Below are 19,955 nucleotides of genomic sequence, written 5' to 3'. Positions count from 1 at the left end.
CATTAGTACATGTAATTTCATTTAGATTGTAATACATCTCCGGGGTACCTTCAATTTCTGCTTCATAGTTCATCTTCTATTCTAAATCAATACAATTTCTAACACTAGTACCCTACAGGACTTAACTGAAGCATGTTCTTCATAGATTGTTCCATATGGAATGAAAGCTTATTCCATAGGAAATCAATGGTAATCTACATGGGATAAAATCTTGTTCCATATAGGATCAATATTTGACCCAAAAGGAATCAAGTCTTTATTCGCATTGAATCAATGTTCGTCCCATATGGAATGCAAGCTAATTTGATATATAATAAAATCTTGATCCATGTGTAATCAAATTTGAATTCACCTGGAATCAAAACTTGATCTAAACAGAAATAGGAATGGTTTAGTCCAGATTGGATATGAAATAAAATATTTAAAGCCCTATTCACATTATCAGTTTTTCTATTTAAATATATTTATTGTTATGTTACTTTGGGAGTAAGGAATCTTAATATTTGTTCTTTGATTTAGTTTACTTTTTGGTTCCTGCCTACTCCCTGAGTTGACTGTCTTTGTGTTTTGTTGTTGGCAATAAAGATTAAGAATAGCCAGAAAACATTTTTTTTTTTTTTTTTTTAAAGAATTTTGCCCATTTTTTTTTTTTTTTTTTTTAAGAATTTTGCCCAGGCTCACTGTTCTTATTTTCTGGCCTGATTTCAGGCTCAAAATATTCTTATTTTGTTCTTAATTTACATACTTTTCAAACATAGAAAATTATTATTGTACAGCAGCATACACTGTACTGAAATGGAGGTGAAAGTGGGCCCCACAAAAAAATTGCCCCTGAAAAAAATGCCCCAGAAAAAAGGCCCTGGTAAAAATGACCCCAAACGACATGGTAGGTACACCTACTAGACCGATAGAGGGTATTAAATAGTCCCACCTTCTGCACATAAGGTACAGATAAGATTTTTTGGTTTTTCTACTTTTTTAAAATGAAAATATCATTTGACATTTTACCTCAGCCTCAATTCGTTCTTATTTTGTTTTTCACTTTTAAGCAATTTCAGCCTCGGTGTTCTTATAAAAAAAAGTGTAAGAATGTGATTTCTCCTGATTTGGGTATCAAACAGAACATTTACTTCCGAAATATTGAAATCTATGCCTATATTTGAGATATTGTACAAATTTATGATTTTTGTAACTTTTTTATACAATCTTGTCGGTTAATAAATCTGTATACTGGACTCATATTTTTTCTAAATTATTTTTATTGTATTATTTTATAGATATTATTGTAATTAATCTATGAATTTGAGATATTCCCAATTGTTTATATTTTGACTGGTAACTTATTGTAGTTTAGATGTAGTTTAAGGTTTTTATAATATTTTCATTATTAATTTTGCAATCTAATTATTTAAATTAACTTAATAATGATCGATAATAATTGTAATTTTATTCGAAATTTATAGTTTTGTATTCTATTTGTATCCTAATTGTAAAGCGCCTTTGAACATGAGTACTCATCAAAAGGGCACTATAGAAATTTGGTAAATCAATAAATAAATAAATAGAATATCATGGGCAAATCTTGGTAGTATGGACAAACATGTATTAAATAGGCCTACGGTAATTCTCCACCATTCTAAGCCAAAAACTGACATGAGGTAAAGCTGTCTGCTAGAGGTTAAGAATGCTAAAACTGAAGAATGCCATTAATGTTTAGCCATCTACAGGCAATCCACTTATTAACTTATTTGGCCCCAATAAAAATCATTGAGAACCTATACAGTAGATTGAATATTCTTCAGATATGAGCTTATTGAATAGGTTTTAAATTGTTTGATTTTACTAGCTCTTGTTTAGGCCTTATAAAAACATTATTAGTTTATCACCCTATCTAGGCTGGAAAAGGGATGGGGGAGGAAGGTTTTTTATTTTAATATTTATTTTGCTAAAGCCAAATGTCCCCCTTGGGTTGTTTGCTGGTGCATTGATATTCAAAGTAAAAAATGATGGAGATAATACAAATAATATCTACTAACTATTTACTAAAACAAATTTTAAAAATAAAATTAAAAAATTGTTTTATTTTAATTATTTAAAAAAAAAAAAAAATTTTCTTCAATACCATAAAAGACATGTGCACAAGGGTGATAAACTAATATTTTTTTTTATTGGACCTTAATTTGGTAATAACCCATAATAAGTGCCCCTTAAATACATATAAAGTAATAATTGCCTAGCCTTGTGTTGCTATTTAGAATAACTTTGATTATGACAGGAATAATTCGTTCTATTAAATCATAATATTTCTCAGACAGACAGCGAGACACATTATAATACCGTGGTCTAGCCATGAAGGTAGTTCAGATGAATTTGCAAATCATCTTCTATCAATGGTTTGTGGAAAACAATGAGGTTACATCTATTACGCTCTCCCTCCCCCTCTAAAAAACTTTGCGCCACCCACGTTAATTTTGCTGAGCAAACAATTACAACTTTACAACATCAGTCACATCTGTAAAAACACTGACAATCAACTTGAACTCCACACTTACTACAGTACATCTGAATTTATTTATTATTTATTTATTCTATCTTATTATTAGGCACTTTCAGTGCTATTGCACAGATTTTCAAAGTGGTACAGTTTAAACATTACAAAAATATACAATACATAGAACTGATTAATAATAAATAAAAAGAATAAACCAAGCAAGAGAAGAGCCAATGAAATAAATTCATGTAGTAATATTGTTTTTGAATAAATATACTGACATATTTTGAAAAGTTAAGTTTTAATTCCTGACTCAAGATTCAAGATTCATTTATTACCGTCATACCATATATACAAGGATTTGTTTCTTTGAGTTGATACAAAAACAGTGAAGATCGAAAACACCACTATAAAAAGCAAGACAACATTCATTTGCTGAATGGTAAAGAAAAGATTTTTCCATAACGAGACAACTGCAACTTCCTTCTTCACAAAATTAACAAATACGGTAACAAATCTAACCACCGTACAGTGGCTGCAAAATATATTGCTGCCAAACAGGGTCATCACATCAGAAAACTGAACATATCACCGCAAACTGTCCCTACTTTAGTAACTAAAAAGTATAATTAACAGGGATGCTGTAGCATACTGTCCAAAAGACATGACTTTATTATCTTAATAGGAAGAACTTATAAGTTCACTAGTCTTAGAAAAAAAAACTATTACCATACTGGTCAAGCTGATAAAGAAAAATTATTTCTCTGGTCTAGTCAATCAGAAACAATGTAGTAATATCTTTTAACACTACTAGATATTTTATGATTACTTAGTGTAATGTAATAATCTGTTGCCGCAAACATTAAATCTGCAATAATGAAAATGTGGTATGCTTATAATGAAATTTATAATAATCATTCCCAGAAATGTGCCATCATGTAGAACTATTCTTTTAAAATGTTGTTTTCAATTACAACAAATTATTTTCCCCTTGCCTGTAGCAATATTAGATGGCTGGTAATTTACATGTAATAATTCATACAAAATACAACACACAATACTAACAGAGACTGTATTGTGCTTGCTTTTTGATCATTATGACTAATGGAGACAATCAATAGCAATGACTGAACAGGTTTTTTTTCTAACATCTTTCTTGTTAATCTAGGCGTTTTCCTCATCTAATCATCCAAAGGTTAATCACCTAGGCGTTTCCTCATCGTATCATCTAGGTGTTATCAAATTTTGGCTTTATTACGTTTTTCTTCTCTTCATCATCCTCATCTAGTTGGATTCTCATTATTCATCTAGGTGTTTCCTCATTTAATCATCTAGACTGTTCTCAAGTATTTCCGCCTTTTCATCTATATTCCATCTCATTATCATTGCATGCGTCACATTTTACGAACTTTCAGCTTGATAAAACGTTTTGTTTTCATGTATATTTAGCATCCTAATCATTTTTGTTTTCCATTTTATGATAATAATAATAATAATAATAATAATAATAATAATAATAATAATAATAATAATAATGCTTTATTGGTCCTCATTCTAATAGGAAATCGGAAATTTGGGCTGGGTCCCTGAGGACCAGCGGGAACTACAGTGCAGCGCCACCCAACTTAACTACAACATAACAGACACAAACGGATAGAAACATTGTCCTTAACCCGTTTAACTCTCAACTTGAGAGTTATTTAAGGAGTCAAGTGATCAGACTTAAATTAACACCTGACGCTGGTCGGGTTTGAACCAGGATCTTCAGTACAAGAAGGAAGAACAATACCTCTCAACCAACCACTCAGCTCTAGGTTTTGATTTTCTTATCAATAGGTTTTTTCTTATCCGATCATTTGGCATTCTTCTTATCTCATCATCTAGTTGCATCTCTTACTTTATCATCTACAGGCTTTCCTCATCTTACTATTCATCTAGCATCCTCATCTAAACCATCCACTTTTTCACCTTATCATCAATGTGCCTCCTCCTCACATCATCATTTAATTGATTTATGCTTCTAGTCATCTTGTACATCAGTTGGTGTTTCTTCCTCGTATTACCATCTAACTACATAGGTTTCTAATTATAGACTGCATAATTCTACTAACAATATCAATATTACTGTACAACCCATAGAATCTGTTATTCGATATAATGAAACAGACCCAAATTGAATGTGCTACACAAACGTAATTTAAGATCTTTAAAATAAGTATACATTAAAAAGAATTGTTTGTATTAACTATAGTCAAATAAAATTGAGCATAGTCACAGAAAGCCTCCACACTTCAACATAAATATCGAGATCATCATTTACAAGTGTCGTGGATTTAACACGAGGCTCACAGACAACTATTACAGTATAGCAAGTCTTGAAGCTTTCCTCCCAAGAACACTACCATGGGAGGTTCTCAGTGACTGCCAAACAACCTAAAATCTCAGATTGAGTATGGCTATTATCTTGATGGAATAAATGCCTCCAGAATACACAGCTCCCTCCTTGAGAACTCCATTGTTGCAGCTAGAGGTAATCAGTACATTTGTATTTTAGTATTCTGAACAGTCTACCTGTAGCAGAAGAGTGACAACATGAATAGAGAAAACACACATTATTAATTATAACACGACTTACCATAACAGTAAGTATTGACTGAAGTTATGTACAGACTAACATCGCCACAGTGATGTTATATTGTGGTGATGAAATGTATTTTCTCCATCAGAATTTAAACCCAAGACCTTCCAATTATAGTACAATATTAAATTTTACAATAACAAATATCAAGATTCTGACAGCTTCATGTATTCAGGGGTTAATCTAATCATTTTTATGGACATAATAATAATGCTCACAATGAAAATATTAATTTACTCATATTAATGTTTTACCTCATAATATCCATTATTTGAAAGTAATGGCAAGACTAATTTAATCTTTGTTATATCCATTCCTGAAGTCCTCCCTGCGGAGACAGTATGGCCGGGAAGATAATTGAAATTCCCATTAAATCCAGAATGTTGGATTAGGAACATAACTCATCTGTATAATATATGGGTACAGATGAACGATGAGGAATATCTATTAAATGCAACATAAATTTGCCTATTAGCTAATTTCTTAATAATTTCAGAATTACAAATTTATAACAAAATAATTACTTAAATAAATCTAGATTTCATTTGGAGTCAAATCCCTCATATTAACTTTAAATGATTGGCAAATAAATTATGCAAATCTTTCTCAAAATAATTATTTTCTAATTTCCAGACAATAACAAATATAGCAGTTAACTTATCAATAATCATTTCAAATGATTTGAATATTCAAAACATACAAAATGATACAGCTGTTGCCAAATCAACTTATCTGTCAAATAGTTTCACTTATCACTTGCTATAATATGGAGACACCAACATTAATCAATGGTATCAAATTTTATTACCGTAACATTTTGATGTTAAGTGCCAAAAAAAAATGAAATAAATTAAATTACTTTGTATTGGTTTTTTACCTTGTAGGTTGTCAAGTGGTTGCAATTGCACCTCACAATGCCTACACTTCAGAACTAGACATGGGCACAGATCATGGGGGAAAATTCCCCAAATTATTTTTTGGGGTTGGTTCCCCCATTTCCTGACTGCAATGTAATTTCATAAGTCAAAAAGATGCCTGAATATTGTTGAAATTAACTGCATAAATGACCCAGGTTTTAACGGAATGTTATTAAAGTTTCAGATAAAAGTTCATGAGAAATTTATTAGTACTTTATTTTGACTATATAGTAAAGGTGAGAGATGATGTTGAATTTTACTATATAAGCATGTCTTTTCCGGCTGTCTAAGGGCGTGTTCCTACTGATAAACACAAAATAATCAATTGCAACTGCATTTTTGCTTTTACAGTTTTCAGGGCGAAAATTACATCAGCATTTTGTTTATACAACACGTTTTCCAAACTGTATAGTTTCTTTTTTCCCAACAAGACAATACACTTCAAGTATATTGTCTTGTTTCACATGAATTTCGGTCATGACAAGGAGGACACGGTGTACAGCGAGAAGACGAATGCTTTCAGCTATGCTCATTGGCACAACGAAAGAGGAAAACGGTAGGCCCAGAAGAACAGCAGCGAGGCCTAGGCCCAATATATCCCCAACAACATAATTACAAAACAAGTAATTTCGTCACTCCCCATGTTGTTGACGATTTAGTTTGTAGGCCTAGGACATGAAGAGGACTAATCATTTTAAAAGTTTGCGTGTGATACGATCGTGGTTCAACCCGGAGGTCACATTTCACCTGATAATCGCTTTTTGTGTTGCTACGAAAAATTGCACAGCCAATATCCATTGCGTGTTTTTAACTGGTTTTTCACTTTTTTCGAACTGGTCCTATTTCTACTTCGCGAAAAAAAGCAATTTTTTGAAAAAGCGATTTTTAATAGATTTTCTCTTTCCAGTAAAAACAGGCTTTAAAGGTACCATTTCCTCAAAATTCCTTCTAATAAAATTTGCATTGCTTTTATTTTATTAATGTTTCCATGTAATATAATGTATTTAATTGCATCAAGTTATTTTTTGTTTTCAAACATTTTCAATGTGGTTAAAAAATCATTGCTTTAGCATCTTAAAAAGTGTAAATATGAGAACAAAATAAACAAATATGTTTACCATTAACAATAAACCATGTATAATACCATTTGTACCTGGCCATGACACAAAGATTGTACAATATATAAATGTTATTACAAATTCATTTATGCTATTGTAAAATGGATTATATTGCAGACAAAGGTTTTCTCTTGGACAAAAAATTTATATCAAATCTAAAATCTTCCTTTCATGTAACAGATGACAAAGACCGTTTCCAATCAATATTCATTAAAAACAGGCTATGGAAAAAATGTTTAGACACATTGTGCAAATAAACATTTAAAGACACTGATGGAAAATTGAAGAATTATGAATTATGGATTTTTGAAAATTAAAAACTATGAAACTGGATGTACCAACTGTATGCCATCTAGAACAAGTCATCTCTTTGATTTGGTGGAATATTAATATAACCTTCACAGAAAAGCACCTGCTACATTTATTATTCTAAATCATGTAATTATAATGACCAAAAGCTAGAAGTCATGCAACTCACCATTTGTACGGTATTCATCAAAAAAACGAGGTTGTGAAAATTTTGGTTATAACCTCAGTTAGCTATAAATCAAATGTTGTGACTCAATAAACGCAGAATACTATTAACTACCAAATTCGTTTCCATTTATCAAATCATGTGTCGTTCATTGAGAGAAGGTGAATTGTGGTATAAGTAGTGTGCTTTCAATGACTAATTAAAAGAGGGAAATCAATTTCTTGCATTTAGATCCCTTCCATAGGGAACCACAGCCAAACCTTCAGAAACTAGTTAGTTGATTAACAAACCGTAGAGACCTGTGCCCTTGCTAATTACCACAGCAGATGCTGAACTATGAGATGCTTGTTGAAAATATCAGATCATTACTTCATATCTATAATTAGATATCATCAATATTGTATTAATTTCTCATCATAAATTGTTAGAAATTCTCATTATTATCATATTTCCAATATTTTACTCCTAATTATATTTGGTTCAATACATTTGGAATGTTTTTAGTGAGCCGTGGTTTTGGAAGTTTAAATAAGTAAATAAATAACATGATCTTGAATATAATGCACAAAATGTTCAGTACTGTAAAATAACTTCAAATAAAATAATGAGGTAAATCAACAATAATAAAGGAGAGTAAAGACCAGAGCCCTGCGGGCGTCAACGTTCCAATGCATGATGCATGTTTTATTTTCAGGCAATATGATGTTGGGTGGATTTTGTGTTGTGGTGGTTTACCTTGAAAAGTTAATTCTTTGCATTTGAATATTGGGAAAACGAATACTACAGGTATTCTTACACATCAGGTATAGGCCTAAATAAATGCTTTGCTATTTCCCCGCCGCCCCTGGCAAGAGGTGCTATTATACACGCCTCCAGCAGCATGCAGCAGCCTAGCCTGTTGTCTCATCTTGCGGGTGAAAAGTTGTCCTGATTGACCTTATGATGTGTGGCGCCCTCTAGAGATATCAAAGTCGCTTATTTTTAATCTTATCAAGCAACTTGGGGCGCTAATCAAAAGCAAAAACTCGGAGGAAGGTGACTGAACATCACTGAAGAACTTCACGTCACGAGGTAAAAACTTTTTCTGACGCATGCGCAATTTCACTCTAAATGTCCACACACACACATACACACACGCAAAATGTGATTGCAAGAATCGCGTCGCTGGATAAAAACAAGCCTAGGCTTTGTGTTATGTCAGGTTTCAGAAAGAAACTGAGTGGATTTTGCCTATGGCGAAATAGTAAGCTCAAACTGAACCACACTGAAGAATTCATGTTGCCAATCGGCGGTGACAAAAATAACGCGAGCTAAAACTCAACCACTGAGGAACTTCACGTCGCGAGGTAAAAACAAAATGTCGGAAAACTTTTTTCTGACACATGCGCAATTTCACCCTAAATGTCCACACACACACGCACACCCACACGCAAAATGTGATTGCAAGAGTCCCTATTGCATTGTATGCATAGGAATTAAAAAGGAAAGTTTAACAACAAAATACAATTTTTAAGCCAAATAGATTGGGAAAGGCAGAAATAAACAGAAATAAATCTAACATCTCTGTATGTACACCTATTTGGACAGCTTCATTGTAAGAAGACTCTTAAAATCAATGGTCACTAAGCATTTTTCATAGTGCAATCAAAGTGAGGAAGTTCAATTTGATATGGGGAACACATGACATATATTGGGTTTTTTTAAGATCAAAACTACTACAATTCCTACCCACTAAATTATGGTCAATTTTGGTGACTATCCTAAACATACCTGAAAAATACCCACAGCAAATATTAAACCAATGCTGTATTAATACTTCAACTGACCAAAACATATGACCAGCTGTGTAAGCATTTTCAACTAAAACTTTATTACGACCAATGAATTGTGTGTAGATTCATCTATAACAACATTTTTCGATACTGACACATTACCGACCAGCCATAATGCTAACAGTATTATATAACAGGACAATGGTAGTTTTAATTTAATTCAATTATTGCTTATCTTATAGTCCTTTTAGATGACAAAATTAATCAACATTGAAAATTAATACTAAAATCCATAACAGGATTACTTACAATAATATTTACATTGCATTCTGTCCAGTAGCAGTTGGCTAGAAAATGTAGGTCAGTGGTCAACTAGCAATTCTGTCTCGTTTCGCTTGACTGATTTCAGTAATGGATCTCATGAGTGTGACCACATGTATTATTTTCAACGTGGCTCAATTTTATAATCTTAACACAATACCATCATGCAATTTACTCTTGTAATGTTAGATGACGTATTTTAATCTTATTGTTTTCTCAATCAAGATAATTTTTTATATAGGTAATGTACTTAGACCGAAAGTTATGTTCTAGCCATATTAAAGATTAAATTTCAGCAAAGGACATTTTGTAAATTATTCAATCATTGCATAATTGTATTATGGGAAAAAAATCATTTACTTTTGTATAAATTTATTGACTTTCAAAGGTCTCTAAAAGACAGGAGCAATAATCAGGTGAATCAACCTATAGAGGGCACTATACTACTGAAGTTATAACCTCAGATCAGACTACAGAGGGCTCACTATAGAAATCAGAATGAATGAATGTATTTGCCTCTCAATATTACAGTATTTATATTAAAATTAATGAAGATTAATCAAAAACATACATTTCATAAATCAAGTTAAATCACTTACGGTATATTTATTTGGAGATCATGTAACATTAGCATTATGTCATTTTAATCTCAAAGAAAATTGCTAAATTCAGCAGTTGCATCTGGGAATTACAGTAATAAATATATTTTCCTAAAAGTTAATGGCTATAATCAATAACCATAATCAAGTGTTGGATCAAATGAACTCCCACAGGAATAGAAACACACATGTAAGATAAGTTCAACTTGGGAACGAACGGGCCCTACTGATGGAATTACCCTCTAGAAGACACTTTTGTGCAGAAAATGTCGGTCAGTGGTTCAATGACACTAAGATGCCATCTTCATCAGATTTACAAGTAATGCAATTTGAAATGCAGAAATTACAATCCGTTTTATTATGATATTGAGCAACTACCATTATGACTATGATAATTAATGACTAATGATAAAGATGATGATACTGTAATTATAATATTAAGTTGATGGTGACCTGTGATGATATAGTAGATGATAATGATTATGATTGATCTTGACAAAGATGATGTTGGCAAATGATGATGAAGATGATGATGATGATGATGATGATAATGATGATGATGATAATGATGAATGATGAATGATGATGATGAATGATGATGGCGATTGTGTTGATGGTGACTGGTCACGATGATGACGACTAATAATGATGATGAAAATGACGATGAAGATGATGATGTTATTGTGATGATGGTGACTGGCGATGGTTGATGATGATGATAATGATGATGATGATGATGATGATGATGATAATGATGTTAATGAGGATGACAATGATGATGATGTTGAAGTTTATGATTTAATGGAGGATGATGATGGTGATGTCTCAGGATGAACTTTTTTCAAGCAGCCTACCTGCTGTAAACTAGTTGTACGTGGTAAGGCAGCTTCAAGTTGCTATATTATGCCATCTTCAACTTGCCTTATTATATTATGTCATCACTAGATGAATGATTATAGCACATTGTCGTTGTGAGTATTAATACTTGAGATCTGCATCTCATGGGAGGCATTACGAAGAGAAGAATTAATGAATTCTGGGAATGAGTTGAATGTTCCAGCAAACTCTGATCAAATATCATTCAGATTTCATCACAAAATGTTTTTCAGGTAAATCACTTTTCAATCTGAATTACGTTAAGGTTGTTGTATGTCTATAGCATCTTCCATAAAACACATCACTTCAAGGAACTATTTCTCAACTTATAAATCAAAGCAATGTACCAGCAATATTTGAACAAACACCATTCAGAGTTCATTAGTTGTATTTCTATAGCATTAGCACCTTCCATAACACACATAATTTCAACTGCTTCTCGGTTTATAAATCACCGCAATGTATTGACAATATGTTTTCAATATATAATAGTGTAATAAAGTATTAGTATCTCCCTCTAACCAAATAAATACAATTTTATGATTTACAAATTACAATATCACACAATACTGAAAAACATGCGACCTAGCTTGAAAAAGTGCAATGGACATTGCAGTAGCTGCAGAAAATGGTCAGTTGTTGAAAGGTAGCCTGAATTTGAATCTGGTGGCTTCTTGATACTAAATATATTTTCATTTTATATTTATGTGAAAATGATTTAATAAAAAATGAAAATCATACAAAAGAAATTGATTTTTTAACAAGTTTGTTAATTTATCTGTTAAAAGTAAAACTTACTCTATTTGCCATGTCTAAGTACTTGGAACACTTCCGAGTTCCATCAACCATCTTCTGCATGTATGCTCCTGGTTCCGGGCTCAGATCCCGTGCTCCAGAGTCATGATCCCAAGACTCCCTTGCTGTAGAAGAGTAGCCAGTACCTGTGAAAATAAAAGTTCATGAATAATTTCTGTAATTAGATTATTTAACTAATTTTTAAACTGTTTTCCAAGGGATTTGAATTGGCCATACACCTGGTATGAAATCTTAAGTAAAACAGACTTTTCTTTCAGGCAATGCTTAATTCTCATTTTCAAGAAAATATTATGTTTAGAATTTTCTCAACAAAGAGCTAGATGCAAAATGTGCTCAAACAAGATCGAACTATCATTATTATTATTATTATTATTTCAATTTGTGTTCTCAGATATAATATACAAGGAAAGGCAACCCCACACCTCAGCATCTTTTATATCAGCAATAATATCATTGCTAAATACAAGCTATAATATATAGATATTTTTTTAATTTTAAGTTTTGTCCAATATCAACTATGTTATGCTTTACATTAATTTGTAGCAATATTGTTCTAATCCACTGAAAAATTTAACTCATAGTTTACCAATCAACCTTATTAAGGTAAATATTTTAATCACTTGTTATTAATTATAAAAATGACCCTTTAAAGGTAGGATCTACCGTATTCATTATTCCCTTAAAGGGTATATTCCACTCAACCAATGATTCATGAAAAATGATGACTTCATTTTAAATTTTCATTCTGAGGTTAAGGGTTAAATTTGGTTGACGTTTGCCAAGTAATATAATATGATTTACTCATTATGAATAGCATCATCCACAATAAAGATTAACAATGAATAAGATTATACACTTTACACAGACTAATATTTTAACAAATAGCACATTATGTGATACCTAATATAATAAATCTGCAAGGAATTATATTTGTTTACTATTCATGATTTTAAATATTAATTAACACTGTACTCCACTTAAATTCATTTGAAAAAGACTAAACTGAGTAATACTTCCAAAAAGATATATAACTTGCTGTATATTGAAATAAATAATTAAAAATCAATAAATTATTTCATTTACAGTAATGATGAGCAAAAAGAACTAAGGGAAACATTGATTTTTACAATATCGATAATATTTTTATTATTAGTTTACTATGTTAACATCCATTTATTTATTAATTATTCTTATTGAACGTTATTCAACAAAGAAAATTCTACCTGGAACAGCACTAAATAGATATAAAAAAATAAAATAAAAATAAATCTTATAACCTTCTTAATCTAAATCAACCAAAGCTGCAGTGGATTTTCCTAACAGGGGCCCAAATTCATTAACAGGGAAATAATGTCCCCGATGGGATGGCTGATTTCCCCAACAATTGCATAAAGTGGACTGAACCCCCATTAAATGGGGTGTAAGCCCCCAGAAACTCAACAAATTTTAATAGGAATTTGAAAACCTTATTTAACCGATTTCAGAGTGTCGCATTCTGTAAAAAATACTTGGAATATTTGTTCTCCCTGACAAATTGTTCTTCTCCCAATGGTAGGTCAGAGGGAGAGCTCTCTCTGACAAATCCCCCCGCACTACCACTGGCACCACCACTCCAACAATGAAGGACAAAATGGCATCTGCAATGAGTATTCTTTAATTATTATTTAGAGCCAAGTCCAGTTCAAAGTTCCAACCATTTTATCAACATGGTCACTTAAAAAGTATAAGTTATTTTGTTTGCAAACACACTTGCCCATTGGTTAGTATACAGAAGCATACTGACCATTCATAAAAAGACAGTTAAATGGTCAACGACGTAGAAGATCGCTAAAATTAGTTTTATTCAATGTTGTGCTATAGTTTCTTGTAAAACCAACTTATTCAAGGTATTGGTTGAGGACCTGGAACATTGTCATTTGTTTTGTTGTTAGATACTTTTGTCATTTTTTTATATCTTGTATTTTAAATCTAAATGAACTGAATAAATCTACACTAAACTAAACTAATATAGTAAGAGATATTTTCTTAAATATTCCTTCAATGTCACTGTAATCACTTGTAATTACAAAGCAAATAACATCAACTTCTTTGTGAGTATTCGCAAAGACTAAATATCAATAATGAATTGTTATTTTAATTTATTATATTATATTCCATTGCATACACTCTTAAAGTAGCTGGCAGTAAATAGTATTTTTAAGGTATAATTTCCAAATAGGTGAAAAATAAGGTTTTTGCTCTGACTACTGTATAACAAGCAATACATTTTAAATTAAAGTTCAATGGGTGTTTTTTTTTTCACCGATTTTATTACAGGTTGTAAATCTTTAATAGAAATATTTTATGGACATAAAAAGTCCTCATAAATGTCATATGATATTTTGGTAAGAAGATTATAAATGCAAGAGAAGTCAAAATGTTGGCTGCTCAAGCTTAGAGCCAACTCTGGAACATTGATAGCATTATTTCTATCATTTACTAATTTAATTGCTATTCTGTAATTAATTCCAATTCTAATTTTTTTTTTTTATTTCCTTCACCTCCAAAAGCAATATACTCATCACTTTACAGGGTGAACAATGCTTTATAAACCAAGTCTCTTATTAAGGCCTAGAGAGTGGAGTTGTTTTCAGTTGTGAGAAATATTCCTGTTGTGACAGGAATTGAACCCAGGACCCTGGGATTAGAAGGCAAGCATCTTAACCACTACATTATTCAACTCCACTATAGTGGAGCACATTATGTCAAATCTTATGTGTTTTCTTTCTAAATTTCTATAGCTTTAGTTAATTTTTAATTGTAAAAAAAAATAGTTATATTTAGTAGATAACTTGAGCTACAGTACTGTACGATGTCTACTGATACCCCGAAAATATAATAAAATCATTGAATATCTCTAATTTTTTAAGAATTAAACACCATTTACTTATTTACTTAAAACTTATTAAATACCAATTTTTCTTTCATCACAGATAGTATGATATAAAAACAATAATGTCATACCATCACAATGGTATGACATTATTGTTTTTATGTATTAAATCATTTTGAAAAAGTACAAAAGTACTGAATATGCCTTAAAAACAAAAAATGAATACTTTTTGAAAATTTAGGTACAGTAAAGTACAGTAAATCACATCTGTAAGTCAGATTATTAGCCCTTCTACCTTTTGGCTGAAAGCATTTAGCATGATATTGATCATAAACTGACGGGCCTTAGGGACTACCTCACTGTCTACATACAATGTGTTGATGACCTAGCACGATTATGTCAATCAAAATGACATTCAGCCAGGCATTACAAGGTACCTACCCCCTCTGAGGCACTGTATAGTACAGTAGTAAGCCCCCAAGGCAATGCACAGTTCGCAGTACATTTTCAAGTACATATTTTATACCCTCTACTGTTTTGCTTTTATGTCGAGCACCTTGGGCATCTCATTAAATTGTGTATTTAAGCATTACAGAAAAATTTATTAACTATAATATTATTTCTATAGAGGCCCTTGTAAGGTGCTAAATCCTGAGGGGTCCAGCAGGGTGTTACCTCCTCGGAGGCCTGGAACAAGTAGTTCAGATTCAATATCCTGACAAAAACAGAAACCCAAGATTTATTATGAAGTCTACATACAGTACCTCCAGCAAAGAACCTATTTATAGCATAATCCATGTTTTACAAAAGGTAGTTAATGTAACTAGATAGAGTAATGTACATGCAGCAAAGCCAGTAGAAAGTAGACGCAATTATAAATTCAATCAGAAACTGTCCAAAGCAAGATATTTTAAAAAGCTAGCAGTAGAATACCGTAAGCTAACATGATTAAGTACATTTGGAATTAACTACGGAGTGTTCTGAGCTACCTGTTTTAAATCATGAGCTATGCTTTCAAAGTATAATGTTGAAAATTATATGTTCAATATTTCCTCTTATATATTTTTAAAGATGTGATTTTTACTTGAACGTTTGTGAATTAGCTCACATTTATTTATTAATTCTGCAGGCAGTTTATTGCTTTTCAAAATGGTACATTAACATAATAAAAACATCAATAAAAGAGGTCAAATAAATATATGTAGAAATTTTACGTAAAAAGCTATAAATAGAATTTTGGATGACAATATTTGTATATCTCTAACTTGATTTTTTTGTTTCATACTAGATTATTGCAATGGAATACAAATATATTATCAAATATTGCACAAACCTACATTTTTTTTTAAACACTAATAGCAAAATAGTGATCAATATTCCTATTTGTTTATTTATTATTTATTATTATTTATTTATTTATTCAACTTTACACAGGCAAAAATACAATAAAATGTCAATGAAATAAAAGACACCAGTAAAATTATATTCAATTTTAGACACAATACTGAATGTCCAGTGTAACGGCCAGAAATAGGGTAATAAAATCTACAACTAGACATGGTCATCCTTTGACCTTCCATGGAAATATTGATGTCCTTTCGAATTCATCTGGCTATAAAATCATTAATGGTAGAGTACAGTAACATCTCCAAATTACGAACCTCCCATTTATTTACGAACTCTCAATTTTACGAACCCAATTTGCAGTGATGATGTCATTACAATTGATTGTCTTTAACTACAAAACCACTTAAAATTGTATTCAATATTTCTCACAAATAAAATAATATATTACATCAACTAAGAAAGAAAACATTTAAACCAATAAACTGACATAAGACTATATTTACAGCAAGAAATATCAATCATTTTCAGCCGAAATATATTACATTTGTGCTGTGCATACCTGTTCAGGCACACTGTACAGTAAATCTCATATTTTAGTTCATTGGGGATGATATTCGCATGGATTCGCGATATTTATGAAGAGAATAATAACACTCATTTGGCCATTGTAGTCATGTTTTTATTCAAATGAATAGTTCACAGTGAGCACAGATAATTTTGGCTTCTGTAAAGTATTATTACAGTAAATCCAATTCACAATTTGTGACAAATTTTTGCTCCCATGACAAGGCTCAGGCCTACTGGTACCTAGCCCTGTAACTTGTAACATAAATTTTCCACCCCTCAGATAAAGTTGCTAAGTTCTCATTGAGACAGCCAATTATAAATTAAATGTTCGTGCAACATGCGTGTATTACTGTCCTCATTTGTTGAATAACACTTTCTGATTGGCCAGCTTTTAAGGTTGATTGACACTCCAGAAAATTCCACTGCAGGATTTGAACCTATGTCCCTAGGATACAAAGCCTTGCACTTTAACCACAAAATGTCTGTGCAAATCTTCTCGCATATATTTCTTAAATGGAAAGAATGTGTACTTTCATATTTGAAATGATTTCTTGGAGAAAAGTAGAACACAGATGATTGATTGAAGCTGATTTGATGGAATAACCATTCCAAATGTATTAGAACACTCTAACCCAGAAATCATTGGACAGGATCAAGTCCAAGGTTAAGACATAATATTTTTCTAATGAAAAGTTATATTTAAATGTATTTAATATCAAGTCTGTTTACTATCCATTCAAAAATGTCCTATTATCTACTACTACCATACCAAATGTGATTTTACTAGCTTTTTACCCTTTTAAACACAGCACAATGGTTGTGAGTGCCACTGATCTTTAAGTGTTTCTTTTTTCAAATAAAGTATAAATATATAAAAACGAGCATTTTCGAGGTTTCACTTCCATCAGAAAACTGACATTAGCATAATAATGAAACATATTATATCACATTATTAAAAATATTGATTCAAGAATTCCTGAAGTTTTTCTCCATAATCTGTGTTTTTTGTATTGTAAAACTTTCTGTTGTTCTTATACTGATTTTTCTTTATTTATTCCCTTCATGTTTCTCTGCCCTATTCAAATCCTGTTCTTTTTTTTTGATTGATTGTGAATCTTTCTGCTCTCTTGTCTTACTTGTGTGCTTTTTTGAATTTAATTTTTTGTTATTTTAGTCTTTTATTCCTATTCATGTTGGACAAATACACCCAAATGGAGATAGTGTTTTATGCTTTTGTCTGCCCTATCAGACTTGGAATGTGAAAAAAAATTAATAATTCCAAGTCAGTGACATGTGTCCACTTAATGGCATTAGATAATCTTGCATGTTTTAAAACCTACCAAGGCTGGTGTTTGTATCAATACTTCTTGGCCAAGAGTTCATGTTTTGTTGTAGACTAGGTAAGCTTTCAGAAATAGCTGAATCAACACCACACAGCTTAGCTTCTAGACTTTCATTATTCAGCTCCTCCTCGTGTTGTTTCACAGCTGCGTTGATCTCATATCGGACTTTCCGACGACACCGAGCGAAATCTTGGAAGGTTATACGACCCATGCTATCACCGCCAAGCTGGTGAATGACTTCGTTGGCACATTCTTCCATATTCAGTTGACGACACATCACCAGTAAGTCTTGTCTAAAAAAAAAAAATTTTTTTTTAGTTGATAAATTGCCACCATATTTTTCTTAATTATAATATTTACATCACACTTAGCTTTGATTTAATTCACTGCTATTTCCATATTATATTTTATTGTGACGATAACATTGTGGAAAAAATAAAATTACGTACTGTTAATAATTTCAAAACGCTGATTCATGAACATTCAAAAACATTATTAGAGAACCTTGAAAAAGCCAGTGAAAAAGACTATCAACATTGATTACAATGATTATGTAATGTTATAATGACCTTAATGAACAAAAAAATATCAATGTAATTCACAGGTAGTAATGGTTATTGATACTGGGTAAGTACAGTGGATGCAGGGTTGCTGATCCTGAGCATGTGCAATGGTTGCAGGCCTGCTAACACTGAGAAAATGTAATGGCTGCATGTCTGCTAATACTGAGCATGTGCAATGGTTGCAGAGCTGCTAATACGGTACTGAGCAAGTGCAAAGACTGCAGGCCTTCTGATACTGAGTAAGTGCAAGAACTGCAACCCTACCAACATTTAGTTAAGTGCAATGGTTACAGTCCTGCCAATACTGAGCAATAATGGTTGCATGCTTCAGGAGTGGCACCGCCAGGATTTGCCCGAGGTGTCAAAGGCCGTAGCCAAGATTTTCAAACTACAAGTACAGGTATGTGGGACAATATCAGGGTGGACCCACTTAATGCGTAAATTCAAATAATGTGGACCCATTTTCTTAAAAGTTGTCCAATTTTATGCCAAAATTTTTTTTAAATTGACCCTTTTACACAAAATATGAGAAATCTGGAACCATTTTCTTAAAAGTTGACCCATTTTACACAAAATATGAGAAATATGGACCCATCTTCAAAATGTACACCCATTCTTTGTGGACCCAATAGAAACACTGTGTGGGACTATACCAACTGTCCCAATAGCTAGCTACGGCTTGCCTCATAATAATAAGCAAGTAGCAATGGATGCATAGGTGACAGTAAGTATTAAGTGCAAAGGTTGCAGGCCCTCTGATAGTGAGCTGAGCTAGTGCAATAGTTGCAGGTCTGCAGCCCCTGATAAGCTGGGTTTCCATAAAATCGCTACACCCTATCACTGACAGCTTTCGGTGATGCTAAATTGGTCGGTCAAATCAGGAAGGCCGAATTGGGAGCCTTCCCAATTGTGTTAGGGAGTGCTACGTAATACAGCAATTGCACTGAAAACACTGTAGCAATTTTAAGGAAATTAGGCTATACCAAGCTAGGCTATACCGAGCTAGAGAAATAATCATAGGCAGGCTCTTTATTGAATGTAACGGATGTGCGACAGATAATTTGCAGGAGTAATGAGCAATACAGTGTGTTTCTTCAAGGTGTTTTCTCTCTAGAGAAACAGAATGCATTTAAATAATTCATGCTTCTCACTTTAATTGTAATTAAATCTGGTTTTATATGAACCATGACAAAAGTGACCTACATCTTGTAACATTTACAATATATTTGCATATGAAAAT

The 19,955-nt window shown here is 32.0% G+C and overlaps 1 protein-coding gene across 2 annotated transcripts in view; it reads right to left on the bottom strand.

Moving 5' to 3' along the window:
• Positions 1-19,955, bottom strand: part of LOC117122617 (colorectal mutant cancer protein-like) — a 114,659-nt gene that overhangs the window by 70,168 nt on the left and 24,536 nt on the right. For both annotated transcript variants that reach the window (XM_033268267.1, XM_033268268.1), the window contains exons 2-3: positions 18,150-18,445; positions 12,006-12,148 (exon numbers count right to left, since the gene is read on the bottom strand). In XM_033268267.1, the coding sequence (XP_033124158.1) occupies positions 12,006-12,148; positions 18,150-18,445 (439 nt within the window). The remainder of the gene's footprint in view (positions 1-12,005; positions 12,149-18,149; positions 18,446-19,955) is intronic.

The sequence above is a fragment of the Anneissia japonica genome, unplaced genomic scaffold (assembly GCF_011630105.1).
Source record: "Anneissia japonica isolate Jap-2015-1 unplaced genomic scaffold, ASM1163010v1 scaffold287945_len1679841_cov205, whole genome shotgun sequence".
Classification (NCBI taxonomy): domain Eukaryota; kingdom Metazoa; phylum Echinodermata; class Crinoidea; order Comatulida; family Comatulidae; genus Anneissia; species Anneissia japonica.
Note: the sequence above shows the minus strand (reverse complement) of the source record. Positions and strands in the feature narration are given on the sequence as shown.